Source organism: Pipistrellus hanaki (assembly GCF_964339955.1).
Source record: "Pipistrellus hanaki genome assembly, chromosome: X".
NCBI lineage: Eukaryota > Metazoa > Chordata > Mammalia > Chiroptera > Vespertilionidae > Pipistrellus > Pipistrellus hanaki.
The window spans coordinates 8,456,591-8,474,344 of NC_140524.1; the positions used below are offsets into that span (position 1 = coordinate 8,456,591).

General features: G+C 40.6%; 1 protein-coding gene across 5 annotated transcripts in view; it reads right to left on the reverse strand.

Moving 5' to 3' along the window:
- PFKFB1 (6-phosphofructo-2-kinase/fructose-2,6-biphosphatase 1) overlaps positions 1-17,754 on the reverse strand; it is a 45,759-nt gene that overhangs the window by 24,828 nt on the left and 3,177 nt on the right. For 4 of the 5 annotated variants that reach the window (XR_014793787.1, XR_014793788.1, XM_084871082.1 and 1 more), the window contains exons 1-3: positions 15,894-16,334; positions 2,978-3,103; positions 346-439 (exon numbers count right to left, since the gene is read on the reverse strand). Coding sequence is in view for 3 of the 5 variants with exons in the window: in XM_084871082.1 (XP_084727208.1) it covers positions 346-439; positions 2,978-3,103; positions 15,894-16,272 (599 nt within the window). In the remaining 2 variants the exon portion in view is untranslated. Of the gene's footprint in view, positions 1-345; positions 440-2,977; positions 3,104-15,893; positions 16,335-17,754 lie in introns of those variants that run through there. The other variant, XM_084871084.1, reaches the window with a different exon arrangement.

The window sequence follows — 17,754 nt, forward strand, 5'->3', positions numbered from 1 at the left end:
ACAAGGGGTCTTTTCTGTAAGTGCTCAACCTTGAGGTTGAATGGATGTGATTGGAGAGATTGGAATATGCCAAGTTACTGAGACTCTTGCCTCAAATATTAGCCTGAAAAGTTTCCATTCTTTCCTGCCAGAAGTAAGAGACTGTTTAAAGTTTTTAAGCAGGGGATAGCTATGACCAGAAACAGATTGTAGGTAATATGGTAGAAGGGCTGTCCAAACCACGCTTTGAGAGTCTAGAGGGCCTCCTTGATAACCCTCATGGCTCTGCCCTAGTCCCCCATCACCTGAACAAAGCCCTCCCTCAGCCAGGGGGCAGCATAGGTCCCTAAAATGTTAGATACTTACTTCCTGATAAGTAGGGCCTCCATGTTGTCTGGAAGAAAGAATTCGTAGTTCTTGTAGCTAACTGCCTCTCGTCGATACTGGCCTAAATTAAACACTGAAAGCAGGGAACACTGGTGAAGAGTTTGGGAAGATCTCAGTAGCAAAAACATGTCCTTGTTGGGAGGGAATTTAGAGGTAGAAGAAGGTATAATTTATAGCCATATCATATGCTTATAAAGCTTTAAATTTTGTCTACCATATTATTTATTATTCACAACAATCCTGCAAAGTGAGAATCACCATTTCCATTTTACAAATGAGGAAAGTGAAGTTCAGAGATGGTAACTAACACCATAGTTAATTAGTGGGGAACTGGAATTTAAACTCAGAGCTGTTTTGTCCAAAGCTGGTGGTCTTTTCACTAGTTTAGTTTATCATAAACTCCAACCCTTTTCATGCCCTACTCCATTGGAAAGATAAAGACACTGAGATCCAGTGAGTAAAATCATTCACCAAGAATCAAACAGTGAGTCAGAACTAGTTTGGGCTTTCTGAATCATAGTCCAATGTTATTACATCTTTCTGTATCCTGACAGAGAAACTAAATTTAAGCCCTCCATAGGCCATATTTCTCATCTGTAATGGGGAAAGAAAAAAAAAAACAGAGAGGAGGGAAGAAAAGGGGATAATAGGCAATGAGGTAAAGTAATATTTCATGCATTCGACTAATACATTTTTTTTTAGATGTACAATCTGTGAAGGACCTGACTTCTGGAGATGAATCATATTTGTGTGATGAGGCTCTCAAAGTCCTCAGAATCCAGCAGACAGGACAGAGAACAAATCAGTAAACAGAGATCTCATCCAGTTTAAGTGCTCTGACAGAGCCATGTAAAAAAGTAAGGGGAAAGGAAAGATTAACTTTGGGTGATCTGAGGCTTCTTGGAGAAAGCAGACTTGAATTAATCCTTTGGGGGGGGGCAGGCCTTTTATGGGCCAACATGGGAAATGGGGGGGAGGGGGCAAAGGCAATTTCAGGTAGAGGATCAGCTTGAGCAAAGAAAGGTAGGGCATTGGAAGAAGGCAGAGCATATTTGGGGGACTGAGTCATCCACTGTGACTGAGGCCTGAGAGACTAGCAGGGGATTATTGTAGAAGTCCTTGAACAACAGGCCAAGGAGCTTGGAGTTAAGACCCATCCACCACTAGGTTATGTGCTTCCTATACTCAGGAGAGGCTCCTGTGAGCCTGCAGGCCTCCAGGAGAACTGTTCTTTCTGCCCTCTGTTCTGTGAATGCCCTACTTCCCCCACAGGACTCAGCTCAAATATAACCTATCTGGAAGCTTTCACTGCCTTCCTGTTGATAATTTCCTCTGTGAGCCCCCTCGTTATCCTATTCTGGGATTCCTAGGTGACATGAAGTACTCTTATGCATCACAACCAGATGGAGAACTCTTCAAGAATAGGGTGTGAATTGCATCCATTTTTACACCTCCAATGCCTAGCATGGGTTTGGCACATGGAAAAGCATTGGGAAACTCTTCACTAGTGAATTAGAGAAAGTGCATTAAGAGAAAGAAGCAATGGAAGGAAGAGAGGAGGAGACTTGGTGGACGGGGGTTGGGAATGGGGCAGATAAATAAAGGTGTTGGGATGGGCAAGAGAAAGGAGAGGAAATGAATGGAGGAAGGGAGGGTACAGGGCCATGTCGGATTCTTTTCTCTTCCCATCAGTAGAGCCAAGTATGAGCCGTGGTACAGTGAGTGTCAGGCTTTGGAATCATGTAAATGTGGGTTCATATCCTGGTTCTGTCACTTATTGGCCATATGCCCTTAGACAAGACACTTCAACTCCCAGGAATTAATTTTATCAACTGTGAAATGATGATAACAGTTCCTCCTTCCTGGGTGTTTTAAGAACTTAAGAATAGCTGTGCGTTTTCTGAGGACAAACATCCGACTTACTTGTCTTTGTTTGCCCAACATCCAACAAATAATTAATGCTTGAGTGGATAAATGAATGCCAAGGAGACCTGTTTTCTGCACTGGGGAGTAGTGTGCTCCATTTGACTAGAGAAGTCTAACTACTTGCCATGTAAAGGAGGAACATGGCCCAATAAAAATATTCCACTATGCTGATATTCTTTAAAAGCATCAGCATAGTCATTAGGGAATAAATAAATTTGGTATTTAGTTTTAATCTTGTCATCCTTGAGAGACAGAAATAAATATGATCTAGTCCCTTGTCCCCTATAGCAGGTCCGGGGGAGAGATACCCAGACACACACTATAATAACACACTATGCAATTAGTGTTGGCATACAGGGGGCTGTGGTAGGGTTTGTATGGGAGCTCAGATGCGCACGGTCTTGCAAAAATGGAGCTCCTTGAGGTAAGATATTTAATCTTACTGGTTTTCCTGCCTAGAGCCTAGCCTTAGGTAGGGCACAGAGTATGTGCTCAAGAAATTTTAAATTTATAAAAGTATAGTGGTAGTGGTAGTAGGAGTAATAGCAGTAGCAGAAGCAGTAGCAGTAATAGTCCACATTCTATTAATAATTGAGACTTTCCTGGTACTGAGGCATACTACCTTACTCTGTTTCCAGCCAGTAGCCTGTAGGGGGCTGTATAACAAAAGGTTTCAGAGACTTACCTTTAGTTGGTGTTCCTATCCAGTTCAGATATCGAGTGAGCTTCGTAGAGATGTAAGTCTTTCCTCGAGCTGGTAAGCCCACCATAATCACCATTGTGGGGGAATTGGTAAACTGGGGTATAGTTGCTGGAAGACAAACGGAGCCTCAAAAACTTGTCTCCAGGTTCATATGATCTAGTATCAACTCAGGGATGCAGAATTTTATAACTCTATAAAAATCCCTGGAAATTGCAAATTGACTTCTCTTGAATTAATCAGAAAACTGAGATTGCAGTGCAAACATCTAACCTAAAATCTGTAGAGACAAGTTTCTTCAGGGACAGTATTCAGACCATTGTTTGTCTTTCAGGATACTACTGAACAACATATAAACTCATAAGAAATTCAACTAAACATGGTTAAGGAATTGCTAAATGTTAGCTGTAGGCTAGTGTAAGATGTGAAGACCCTGGGGGTTGTAGACCTAGGTGGTTTTGCATCCTTTTGTAGACTTTTTCCTTTAGGAATTCCACCGAGTGCTGACAGGGTAGACTGAGAAGAATCCTGAGAAATATATTTTATTCTGGCTTGGGATGGGAAACAAAACAGCAACTATTTGCTGAAGTTTCCCCCAGACCATTCTCTCTACATACCCTATGGTAGAAAAAAAGCCCTAATCATCACGGGGGAAAAGGCAATAAAACTGTAGCTTGAGAGCACAAGAAAAGGAGGGAGCGTTCCCAACTACTTTTATGAATCCAGAGTAACCCTGGTACCAGATATACCAAAATAAGACTAACAGAATGCCAAAAAGGCCCTAGAGTCCAGTATCTCTCATAAACTTAAATGCAAAAATCCTCATGAAAATATTGTAAAATAGAATCCAACATCACATAGAAAGAATCATAGTGGAATTCTGTTCAGGTATGCGAGATTAGGTGAATGTTCAAAAAAGTCAATCAATATAACCCATGATATTAACAAACTAAAAAAGAAAAATATATCAATTCGTGAAGAAAAACACTTCATAAATTAAACACCCATTAGTCATAAAATGTACGGCAAGTTAAGAATAGAGGTGAATTACTTAAACTTGATAAGGGACCTCTATAACAAAACCTACCATCGTCATTACCCTTGCAAGTGCAAGCCTGAATGCTTTTCCCATAAGATTAGAAACAATGTAAGCATGTCCATGCTACAGTCTTTTGACATAGTACTGAAAATTCTAACCAGTGCAATGAAGCAGTAGAAGGAAATAAAGGGCATATAATTTGAAAAAGAATCAATAAAACATTCCATATATGTAGATGTCATAATTCTATACATAGAAATGCCTCCAAACTATAAAAACCCCCACTTAGAACTAGGAAGTAAATTCAGCATGGTTGCAGGATACAAGGTCAACGCACAAAAATCAATTGTGAGACTTTCACTTCCATCATTAAGAGCTCCATGTGCCGAAACCAGTTTGGCTTAGTGGATAGAGCATCGGCCTGCGGACTGAAAAGTCCCAGGTTCGATTTCGGTCAAGGGCATGCACCTTGGTTGTGGGCACATCCTCAGTGGGGGGGCATGCAAGAGGCAGCTGATCAATGTTTCTAACTCTCTATCCCTCTCTCTTCCTCTCTGTAAAAAAAAAAAAAGAATCAATAAAATATTTTTTAAAAAAAAGAGCTCCATGTACCTGCTCTCCCAGTGAAACAAGCAAAGCTGGCAAATATGAAAACAAAAATAGGGCAATCAGTAAGTAGTAGAGCCTAGAGCATAATAGCAGTTGAGACTGACAGCCTAATAGATCAGGGAAAGATAGTCAACGTGAGCCCAAAGACTCCAGGAGCAACACCACAGGGAAATAGACTTAATTAAAATAGCCTAACCAAGTCCCAGAGCAAAGAGTTATACAGATATGCATTGCTTAATAGTAGGGATATGTTCTGAGCAGTGTCGTTAGCCAATTTTATCCTTGTGTGAACATCACATATTTCACTTACACAAACCTAGATGGTATAGCCTTCTATACACCCAAGTCATATGGTATAGTCTATTGCTGCTAGGCTGCAAATCTATATAGCATGTTACTGTACTCAATAGTATAGGCAATTATACCTCAATGGTAAGTATTTGAGCATCTAGACATAGAAAAGAAACATATGAAGAAATTTACTCAAAATGGATCAAAGACCTAAATATAAGAGCTAAAACTATACAACTCATAAGAAAACCTGGGCATAACTCTTTGTGACTTTGGATTAGATGTTTTCAGGGATATAATACCTAAATCAAATCCAACAAAAGAAACAACAGGTAGGAGTCAAGACAGTCTTTCCAATAAATGGTGCTGGGAAACTTGGTCAGATATATGCAAAAAAAACCAAAACAAAACAAAAAAAAAAACTATATCACCAACTTACAGCATACACAAAAATAAACTAAAAATGGTTAAAGGACTTAAATGTTAGATGGGAAACCATAAAAACCTTAGAATACTCCTTAGGCAGCAAAATATCTGACATATGTTGTAGCAATATATTTACCGATACAGCTCCTAGGGCAATGGAGATTAACGAGAAAATAAACAAATGGGACTACATCAAAATAAAAAGCTTCAAGCAAACAACAAGAAAGCCCACTGCATTGGAGAACATATTTGCCAGTGTTATCTCCAAAATTTACAGGGAACTCATACAACTTAACAAAAGGAAGATAAACAATCCAATAAAAAATAGACACTTTTCAAAAGACAACATACAGAAAGCTGAGAGACATATGAAAACATGCTCAAAGTCACTAATCATCCGAGAGATGCAAATCAAAATGACAACGAGGTACCATCTCACACCTGTCAGAGTGGCTATCAACAAATCAACAAAAGACAAGTGCTAGCAAGGATGCTGAGAAAAGGAACCCTCATGCACTGCTGGTGGGAATGCAGACTGGGGCATCCAATGTGGAAAATAGTATGGAGTTTCTTCAAAAAAATAAAAATGAAACTCTCATTTGACCCAGTAGTCCCACTTCTGGAAATATATCCCGAGAAACCAGAAATACCAATCAGAAAGGACATACGCACCCCTATGTTCATAGCAGCACAATTTATAATAGCTAAGATTTGGAAACAGCCTAAGTGCCATCAGCAGATGAGTGGATTAGAAAACTGTGGTACATCTACACGGTGGAATACTACGCTGCTATAAAAAATAAGGAACTTTTGCCATTTACAACAACATGGATGGACCTAGAAAGCATTATGCTAAGCAAAATAAGCCAGTTGGAGAAAGATAAATATCACATTATCTCACTCATATGTGAGGTATATGAGCAACATAAAATGATGGACAAAAAATAGATCAGAGACAGAGAAACACTGGACAGTCCAGCCTCAGAAAGAGGGTGTGTGTGTGTGTGGGTGGGGGGGGGGTAAGAGATCAACCAAAGGATTTGTATGCATGCATATTAGCATAATCAATGGACACGGACACTGGGGCAGTGGGGGCTTGTCCTGGGGGGAGCAAGTGATGGTTGGGGGGTTCAATCAGGGAAAAAGGAGACATATGTAATACTTTAAACAATAAAAAAGAAGGAAACAATAGGTAAATCTCATTTCATCCAAATGAAAACTTTGTGCTTCAGAAGATATTGTCAAGAACATGAAAAGACAACCCACAGATTAGGAGTAAATATTTGCAATTCATATATCTGATAAGAGCTTAGTTTCCTAAATATATTTTAAAAATCTCTTACAAATCAATACAAATAAAAAGACAAATAACTTATTTTTTTTTAAATGGGCAAAATAGCCCTACTCAGTTTGGCTCAGTGGATAGAGCGTCGGTCTGCAGATTGAAGGGTCCCAGGTTCGATTCCGGTCAAGGGCATGTACCTTGGTTGTGGGCACATCCCCAGTGGAGAATGCAGGAGGCAGCTGACCTATGGTTCCCTCTCATTGATGTTTCTAACTCTCTCTCCCTCTCCCTTCCTCTCTGTAAAAAAATAAAAATAAAATAAAATCATATATATATATATATATATATATATATATATATATATATATATTTATATATATATATTTAAAAATGGGCAAATATTTGAACAGACATTTCTCCAAAGAAGATAAAGAAATGGTCAATAAGTACATGAAAAAATGCTCAACATCATAAGTCATAAATGAAATGCAAATGAGAATCACAATGAGAAATTTCCTATCCACTTACGATGGCTACAATAAAAAAATGAACAAGTGGTAGTGAGGATATAGAAAAACTGGAACCCTCACATGCTGCTTTGGGGAATGTGAAATGGTGAAACTAATTTGAAAATAGATTGGCGGTGCTCAAAGTATTCTACAGCAGTCCCCACTTATTCTGGGTTTTGCTTTCCGTGGTTTCAGGTACCCACGCTCAGCCATCATCTGAAAATATTAAATGGAAAATCTCAATAATAAACAATTGGTAAGCTTAAAATTACACACAATTTTGAGTAGAGTGATGAAATATCACACCACCCAGTTCGGTCCTGCTCAAGACATAAATCATCCCTTTGTCCAGCATATCCATGCTGTGTACCTGCCAGTCATTTAGTGGCCTTCTCAGTTACCAGATCAACGTCATGGTAGCAAACTGCTAGTATTCAAATAAGCCTTATTTTACTTCATGATGGATCCAAAGCACAAGAATAGTGTTGCTGGCAATTGGGATATGTAAAGTGCTTCCTTCAAGTGAAAGGTGAGTATGGTACCCTATGATATTTTGAGAGAGACCAAATTCACGTACCTTTTATTGTCACATTTATTATCATATATGTTATAATTATTTTGTTTGCACTGGCCATTGTTAATCTCTTATTGGAATTAATTGGCCAATTAACCGTTATCATAGGTCTGTGCGTGTAGGAGAAACATAGTATATTTAGGTTTTGACACCATCTGTAGTTTCAGGTATCTACTAGGGTATTAGAACATATCCCTTGTGCAGGGAAAACTGTATATAGAGTTACCGTATGACACAGCAATTCCACTCCTAGGTATATACCCAAGAGAAATAAAAGCATATGTCCAAACAAAAAGCTCTATAAGAATGTTCACGACAACATTATTCACAATACCCAGAATTGGAAACAACCCAAGTGTCTATCAATTTATGAATGGCTAAACAAACGTGGGGTATCCATACCCATGGAATGTTATTGAGCTATAGAAAGGAATGAAGTACCTATACATGCTACAACATGGATTAACCTTAAAAATATTATGCCCAATGAAAGAAACCAGATATAAAAGGCAACATATCGTTTGATTCCATTTATAGGAAATGTCTAGACTAGGCAAATCTATAGAGACAATAAGTAGATTAATGGTTGCCAGGGCCTGAGGGAAGAGAGGAATGTGCAATAACTCTAAAGGGTATGTGATTTCTTTTTTTTTTTTCTTTTAAAATATATTGTATTGATTTTTTTACAGAGAGGAAGGGAGAGGGATAGAGAGTTTGAAATATTGATGAGAGAGACAATTGATCAGCTTCCTCCTGCACACCTCCTACTGGGGATGTGCCCGCAACCAAGGTACATGCCCTTGACCGGAATCGAACCTGGGACCTTTCAGTCCGCAGGCCAACGCTCTATCCACTGAGCCAAACCGGTTTCGGTGGGGATATGTGATTTCTTTTGGGGGTGATGAAATGTTCTGGAATTAGTTGTGATGCTATACAACCGTGTGTGAATATACTAACCACCACTAAGTACATTTTATTTTTTGTTACTCCTCACCTGAGCATATTTTTCCACTGATTTTTTTTTTTTTAGAGAAAGTGGAAGAGAGAGAGAGAGAGAGAGAGAGAGAGAGAGAGAGAGAGAGAGAGAAATGTGTGAGAGAGACACATGGAATGGTTGTCTCTAGCAAGCGCCCCAGCCAGATAGAACCTGCAACCCAGGTATGCGGCCTTACCCATGATCCTTCAGTCCAAGGGCTGACACTCTAACCATTAAGCCATACCAGCTAGGGAACCAATAAGTATATTTTAAAATGGGAAACTGGATAGTATGCGAATTATATCTTCATTAAGGACAATTAAAAAAAAAAGTATAGGGAAATATATACCAGGCCAATGTTAAGCTAAATAAAACTAATATGTATATTAATATAAAAAAAGCGATTTCAGGGCAAAATGCCAATAAACTAGATTACCAGAAATAAATAAGCTCCTTACACATGAATAAAATGTTCAAGTCACCAGGAAGATATAGCAGTTCTAAACTTGTTTGTAACTATTTACAGAGCTTCAAAATTGACATAGTCACAAGGAAACATTAACAAAAGTTGCATATCAAGAAGCAGCCAAAACTCCAGAAAAATTGAGCATTTGAGCCAGATAAACAAGTAAGTCTTAAGTATATACTACACTGAACCCACTGTAAAATGCACATTTTTTTTCAAGTGCTCATGGAATAGTCGCCAAAAAGTTTATGTTAGACCATAAAGTAAATCTCAGTAGATTTCAAAGACCTCAAATCATGCAAAGTTTGTTCTGGGAAGATAATTAAATCAGCCTGGAAATGGCAAGGGCAATGATCTGTTAAAACCGAAACTTGTCCTGGCCCAAGGTCAGGCAGGGATTAAGGAAGGTCTCCTGCTGTGCAGGCATTAACCCCTTAGTTGCAAGACGCTAACTTTAGGCCCCAGCAATCCTGGAAAAGGGACTGAGATGGTCAGGACAACTTGCTAAGTGGCAGAGAAACTAAGAAACGTGAAGCAGTGCTTGCTGACCCAATTTTCTGGAGGCGTTTTACAAATACATGTGTCTATTCAATTGTATATCAGTCAAACATCAGCCCTGGAGAGTAGGCCAATTATAGCATTGGAAGCTTGTATTTTAAAAAAGAAAGTCTGAACATTAAGGAAGTGAGCATCCAACTCCAGAGGTTAAAAAGAATAAAGAAACTCTCTACAGACTGATTCATATGCCTTTCGGCATAACGATTATTGCTTGACTCATTTTTGATTCTTATAAGTATATTTCCAGTAAGATATAATCTCACTCATCGAGGGGAAATGGTGAACAACATAGACTGATGAACAAGAACAGACCCAGAGATAAGGAGCCCTGGGTCAGACTATGGACCTCAGAGGGAGGGTGGGGATAAAAGGGAGAGATCAACCAAAGGACTTGTGTACATACATATGAGCCTAACCAGTGGTCAAGGACAATAGGGGGGTGGGGGCATGAGTGGGGGTGGGGTGGGGGATTGGAATGGGGGGTTGAGGAAAAATATGATACCTTAATCAATAAAGAAATTTAAAAAAAGAATAGCAGAATAAACCAAGAGAGAATGAAAGAAATAGGATAATGATAAAAAAAAAAAGTAGTTGAATAGAACACAAAAACATACAGGAAGAATAAAAAAGCCGAAGTCGATTATTTTTAAAAACAGAGAAAAGTAACAAACTTCTGGAAAAATTGATCAAGAAGGAAAAAGAGAAGGTGCAAATAAACAACATTAGAAAAAAAAGAGAGAGAGAGAGAGAGGCTATAACTGTAAATGCAACACAGGTTTTTTTTTTAAATGTAAAGATAGGAACTTTATGCAAATAAATTTGAAAACTGGTGTGAAATAGAAAAAATCTAGGAAACCAGAACTTAACAAAACTGACAAGTAGAAATAGCAAACTGGTGTGATCCAATAATTATTTAACAGATTGTATCAGTTAAAATATTTCTGCCTGGCCTGCATGGCTCAGTGGTTGGGTGTTGACCTATGAACCAGGAGGTCATAGTTCGATTCCCAGTCAGGGCATATGCCCTGGTTGCAGGCTTGATCCCCGTGTAGGGAGTGCAGGAGGCAGCTGATCAATGATTTTCTCTCATCATCAATGTTTCTATCTCTCTCTCCCTTTCCCTTCCTCTCTGAAATCAATAAAAAAAATATTTTTTTAAGTTAAAAATAAAATATTTCTTGCAATGAAGATGCCAGGTCTCAATGTTTTTGTTTTTTTTTTATAATATATTTTATTGATTTTTTTACAGAGAGGAAGGGAGAGGGATAGAGAGCCAGAAACATCGATGAGAGAGAGACATCGATCAGCTGCCTCCTGAACACCCCCCACTGGGGATGTGCCCGCAGCCAATGTACATGCCCTTGACCTGAATCGAACCTGGAACCTTTTAGTCCGCAGACCAACGCTCTATCCAGAGCCAAACCGGTTTCGGCCAGGTCTCAATGTTTTTACCTGAAAATTGTGCCAAATATTTCAAGAACTGATAATTCCTTGGACAACCTCTGTCATAAAATAGAATGAATGAAAACAGTTCCCATTTCATTTTATGACACCAAAATCAAAGAGGGAAATAGAGAATGAAAAAATTAGAGGATAATCTCATTTGTGAACAAAACTCCAAATACCTAAACAAAGTATTAATGAACTAAATCCAAGCAGTTTTCATTTGTCATCAGAGTGCAAGATTAGTTCAACACAATAAAAAAAAACCCCTCTAATTTAATTCACCATAAAAGATTAAAGTGTAAAATTAGCCTGTCAAGCCCTCAGTGGATACAGACAGCACCTTTAATAAAATCCAGCATCTACTCATTTGTACATAATCCTATTGGAAAATTGGGGAACCCTGCACTGTGGAAAGGAAAAATAATAAACTTCCTTAGCCTGTTAAACGGTATCCATAAAAAACCTACAGCAAACGTACTCAAAGGTGAAACTTTTCAAGTATTCCCTTTAAAATTAGGATCAAGCTAATGAACACTACTAACATTTGTATTCACGCTGTACTGAAAATGATGTGTGTGTATTGGAGGTAGGAGGTCCTAGCAGTGCAGTCATATAAGAAAAAGTGACTAAAAATATAAGGAATGGAGGGGAATAAAGAAAACTCATTGACATACAACTTACCAAATTAGCCATTGACTTTTTCTGGAAACAACCCGAGTGTCTATCAATTTATGATAAGTTGTATCATAAGCTGGCTCAGTTGGTTGGAACATTGTCCCACACACCAAAAAGGTTGTGGGTTTGATCCTGGTCCAGGTGCATACAGGAAGCAAGTCATGGATGTTTCTCACATCTCTCTCTCTCTCTCTCTCTCTCTCTCTCTCTCTCTCTCTCTCTCTCTCTCTCTCATCAATAAACATATTCTCAGGTGAGGATTTTTTAAAAAGTAGTGACCGATTAGGTTTGTTATAAATGCAATATAAAACAAACCAGTTATATTTGTATACATTACTAATAAACTGCTATAAAATGTAATTTTCTAAAAATGTATTCTTTAAAATAGCAACAAAGCCGAAACTGGTTTGGCTCAGTGGATAGAGCATCGGTCTGCGGACTGAAAGGTCCCAGGTTCGATTCCGGTCAAGGGTATGTACATTGGCTACGGGCACATCCTCAGTAGGGGGTGTGCAAGAGGCAGCTGGTTGATGTTTCTCTCTCATCGACTTTTCTAGCTCTCTATCCCTTCTCCCTTCCTCTCTGTGAAAAATCAATAAAATATTAATAAAATAAAATAAAATAAAATAGCAACAAAAATAAGCAAAAAGTTTCTTACAATGATGTGCAAGCTCTTTTATTTTTACTGTTAATCCTCACTCAAATATATGTTTCCATTGCTTTTAGATAGAGTGGGAGAGAGGGAAAGAGGGGGAGAGAAACATCAATGTGAGAGAGACATTGATTTACCAATGTCTTCCCATGCATACTTTAACGGGGCAGGGGATCAAATTTGCAACCCAGGTACATGCCCTTGACTGGGAATTGAACCCATGACCCATTGGTGTCCAGGCCAATGCTCTAACCAATGAGCTCACTGGCTAAGGCTTAGGCAAGCCCTTTTAAATAACAAAACTTTACTTAAATGACATGAAACTAGTGGCTCAGTGATTGAGCGTCGACCAATAACCAAGAGATCAGGGCTTGATTTCTGGTCAGGGCAAATGCCTGGGTTGCAGGCTCTATCCCAGTGTGGGGCATGCAGGAGAGAGCTGATCAATGATTTTCTCTCATCACTGATATTTCTATCTCTCTCTTCCACTCTCTTCCTCTCTGAAATCAATAAGAATATATGTAAAAAAGAAAATAGTCTAAATAGATGGAGAAACATACTATATTTACAGAAGACAATATTTCAAAGATGTTAAATTGATCTACAGATTAAATGCAATTCCAATAAACACCCCAAACATTTTCTCTCTCTCTCTCTCTCTCTCTCTCTCTCTCTCTCTCTCTCTCTCTCTCTCTCTGTGTGTGTGTGTGTGTGTGTGTGTGCATGTAACTTGGTGTAACTTGAAAAGCTGATTCTAGAATTTATAGGACAACATTTTCATTTTATTTAATTAGATTTTATAACCAAAATCTAGAAACTACCTAAAAGCTCCTGCACATTAAGATGAATAAACTGGGACCTTCACAAAATGTAATATTTATTACACAGAAAGAATAAACAAGCTACAATCGCATGCAACAATAATATAGGGGGCTAGCAAAAGAACGATGAATGAGAAAAACAAGTTACAGATGAATATACACAGCAGTTCAAGCACTTTATACATGTCAATGCATTTAATCCTCAGAACAACCTCATTAAGTGATTGTGTGCCCCCCTCCCTTCCTGCCACCATCCCCTTTGGGGGCAGGCAGGTCTTCTAGAGAGGATGCTTCAAGCAAAAGATGACTCAGATATTTCTGGGGTAAATAACCTGACCTCCCAGGGGGGGAAAAAAAAAAGTGAAGCAGACATTGCCCAGGCAGGATGTGGCAAATGCTATCTAAGCTTATTGCACCTGTGATCTTATATAATTCAATCACTCACGTAGTCTTGCACACAGAGAACTCCATGCTTGGCTATGGTGAGTGGTAGAGTGGAAGTAATAGAGTGAGCATTTACTGAGCACCTTTATGCACCACTAGAGATCCAGTGCACAAAATTCATGCACAGGTAGGGTCCCTAGGCCTGGCCGGCAATCAGGGCCAATCAGGTTTCCCTCCTCTTCCTTCCCTCGCTCCCTCAGCACCCTGCTACCTCTGCTGATTGCCCACCATATTCCGCTCCACCCCCTGGTGGTCAGCGCATGTCATAGCGAGCAACCAAACTCCCAGTCTCTTGGTTGAACTCCTGAAGGGACAATTTGCATATCAGCCTTTTATTATATAGTATGCCCTGGTCTTGATGCTGGGGATATTGTGGGGGAAAGGACCACACACCCATATTCTTGTTTAAAGAATTACAACATTTCTTGAGTGCTTACTATAAGCTAGACTCTCTTCTAAGCATTTTATATGCTTTGGCTCTCTAATCTTCATAACAACACTACTATTAACTTCTTTTGACAGATGAGGAAATGAAAGCACAAAGAGATTTGTTCAAGGTCACGGAGGCAGGAGCTGGCACTGAAACCTAGGCAGTCTAAATCCAGAGCCTCTGAATCACTGAATCATCCAACAATATGGGGGATAGGTATTAATCCTGTTTTACAGCTGAGGAGAGAGAAGCTCAGAACCAAAGAGAGCACATATTTATTTTGTACCCTTTATGTGACAGAGACTATATTAGGTGGTTGGTGTGTATTATTTCTCCAACCTAAAAAGGAAGTCCCCAGTAATATAAGGGTCTTAATTCTGGAGAACCCAGGTATGTGGAGAGTGGCTTGCCCGCATGCCGCCTAAACTCAACAGCCCCTTAGAAAGGTTCAAGACTGTCCAGGTAAGTGAGGGTGAGATGCAATTCCTAGATCTCCCAAAGAGTGAGTAAAACTACTGGTGAAAAGGAGGAAGAGAAAAACATGAGGCTGGGTCTGCGTCCCGTGCCCCCCGTCCCCCCCCCCCCCCGTCTGCTCTTCTTCCTCCATCTATATCCTCCATCTCACAGATGATATTTAACATCTTACATATTCCTGGATCCTCTAAGCAACTACCCTTCTTCCCACCAGCCCCTGACCCTGGACTTCCTGCAGCATTAGCATAATGGAAGCTTGGTCAGCTGGTCCTTGAGTTGTCTCAGTCCCACAGTCCACAGCTGTCTTATCTCTGCCCACCTTATGGGTCCTCAGGCCATAATCCTTGAGCTGAAAGCACCTTGGTCCACAACTGTCCTCTATTATCTATGGGAAATTGTACACTCCAGCTTTTTAAAAATAGTCTTACAGGTTTCATTTGCTTCTCCCTTGCCCCTCTGTTTCCTTACATTTTCAAAGTGAACAATATAACAATACAGCAGGATTCCCCCAAGAAGACTGTCTTCTTTCTCTCTCTGACGAGAGCAGCGAAAGTGTCTATATGTGCCAAGAAGGCAATGCAGGAGACAGGACACTCAGTCTTTCCCAACCCAGTCAGGTATAGATTTACTAGAAGAGGCTTGAGAAAGAGGAGGAGCAAAACTGACCAATGATTTGGTACTGCTGTGTACCCTGCACCTGTCCCCCAAGGAACTATTCTAGGAGCCATAACCTTATCTCACCCATGCACTATCACATACGACCAATTTTCAGACATTTCACTGAGGTCAACAAAATGAGACACTCTCGGCTAAGCACTGAACGGTTCCAAACTAGAAATGTCAAATTTCAAACAAGAAACATTCCAAGTAAGCTTGAGGTGAGACAGAAAAGCTCCTAGTCAAAAACTGCATTTCTGATGTGGATCTCTGTTTCCGGTTGAAGCTTGACATTCTACGCGGGCCTGTATCAAAAATCCCTCCAATCAAGTGGTCTCCACCCAATCCTCATTCTGTCTGTCTTTATCTCTTTTTGTCGTTCTCTCACTCTTTCTCTAGCTTTTCTGACATTAGCCCCTTGTTATGTTATAGCTACTTTATCAAGCTGCTCATCAATTCCAACTTCCAGGTCGGGGTAGGGGTGTATAGGGGAGGCATGTCCTTTGCTCTTCTTCTATACCCACTTTACCACCACCACCTGGAAGTCCACGGAAGCAAACCCCACTTACAGCCCCTCCTCCGTTGCAGCCCACTGCTGTCGCTGCTGTGTGGAATCCAGATCTTCTGTAACCTTGTTTGGGTGAGCTCTTCCATTTCTCGAGACATCTTAGATGTCACAGGTAATGACACCACTGTCCACAAGCTACCGGGCCTCACTTCCTGTCCTGCTAACTGTCTCTTCTGTTGCTGTGGCCACAGTAGCAGGTGGACAGCGTTGGGACAGGGAAGTGAGCTGAGCCCGCTGGCAGCCTGTCTCCAGCCTCCTCTCCTTTTACTTAGTCCTTGCCTGCCTTTGGTCCTGTATGTAGCGGTGGGGACTTGGGTGCAGAGAGGGAGAGGTTGGGCAGAGGTCAGTAGAGGCCTTTGAACTCCAAGAGCTGTGTACATAGGAGATAAGTTCCTTCCAGCAAAGGAGGGCGGCCAGCAAGACAGCCCAGGTCTGGCCAGTCGCTTCCCTCCAATGAAGACAGGACTAGTAGAGTATGCAAATAAAAGACCAAAGATCATGCGCTTACATCCTGTGCAAGGTGGGGAGGCAAAGGTGATGGAGGCAGGTCTCAACAGCTTTCACAGCTTTGAAATAAAATACAGGCCCAAGTAGAATGTCAAGGTTCAACCCGGAAACGGAGATCCACATCAGAAATGCAAGGTTCCCAAATACGAACACACACAGTCCCTGGTGACGAATGCAATGTTTCGATCTAGCAATCAAAGGCCCAAACTGGAAGTGGAAGGTTACTGCCTTGCTACCCCCACCCTCTCCTACAAAATGGCATTGCAACACTTGTGCTCCCCTCACTTCTACCGACTTTTTTTATGGCAGAGCCTCTCCGAAAATATGCTCCCTGGGGCAGTCTTGGAGAGATGGGCACTTTCTAATCACCTTTATGCTTTCTCCAGCCAAGGCTAAATAAATAGGAGTAAACCTGACACCGCTGGGAAGAGGAACGAATGCAGCCATCGGGTGCCCCAGGAGAAAAGGCAATGTGATCTGATTCAAAACCTGGCAAAAGTTCCTCATGCCAACCCATAGGAATGGAGGGTTAGAGTGGAGGCTGGAGCAGGCTGAGTGTGGGCAGTAGGGAGCAATGAACTCACAGTAGGACATCCCACCCAGATGTCTCCACTTTACCCTCCATCTCCCCTTGGCTGTATTGAGGCTTTTATGTGTAGAATTCATCTAAAGGCACAGCTTACCTGGAAGGTGTCCAAGTGTTGCTCTTACTTCATTATTTTGCAACCTTCCCACCCCCTGATGAGCCTCTTGTGATTGGCTATGAGGAAGCTCAACTTTCTTCCACTCAGCTGGGCTAAACAGGGGCAATATCTTGGGAACAGAAATCTCCAACCCCTGCCCTCCGATGCTCTTAGCTCCACTTTGCCTTTTAAGAAATTCTCTGAAGTACATTCTCAGTGTCCGACTCTACACAAGGGTTAGCTCCCCTCCAGTTGCTGTTTATAAAAATAATAAGCTTTCAATGCATTTCAGAGCCTGCCCATGTCAATGGATCTACTGAAGCAGTGGATCACAGTGGTGAAGAGCAACAGGCTCTTGGGGCCATCCTACCCAAGGAGACTCCGACCTCTGCCCCTTGTCATGAGATCCAGGGCAGAAGACAACTGAATGCTTCGGGTTTTTTGTGTGTGTTTTTTTCATCTGCTAAGAGTACCTACCCCCTTATGGTTGTTGAAGATTCGTGTTAATACATGTAAAGCAACCTGGGAAATGCTCAGTATATATCAGCTAACAGTGTGTGATTCGTTTTGTGAAGTAAATGATCAGTCATGTCTTTGGCAAAGGTAATGCTGAGCAAACAGGAATCACTCGATAAAGGAAATTTATAACGTGAAGTCGAAGGGTTAACTTTG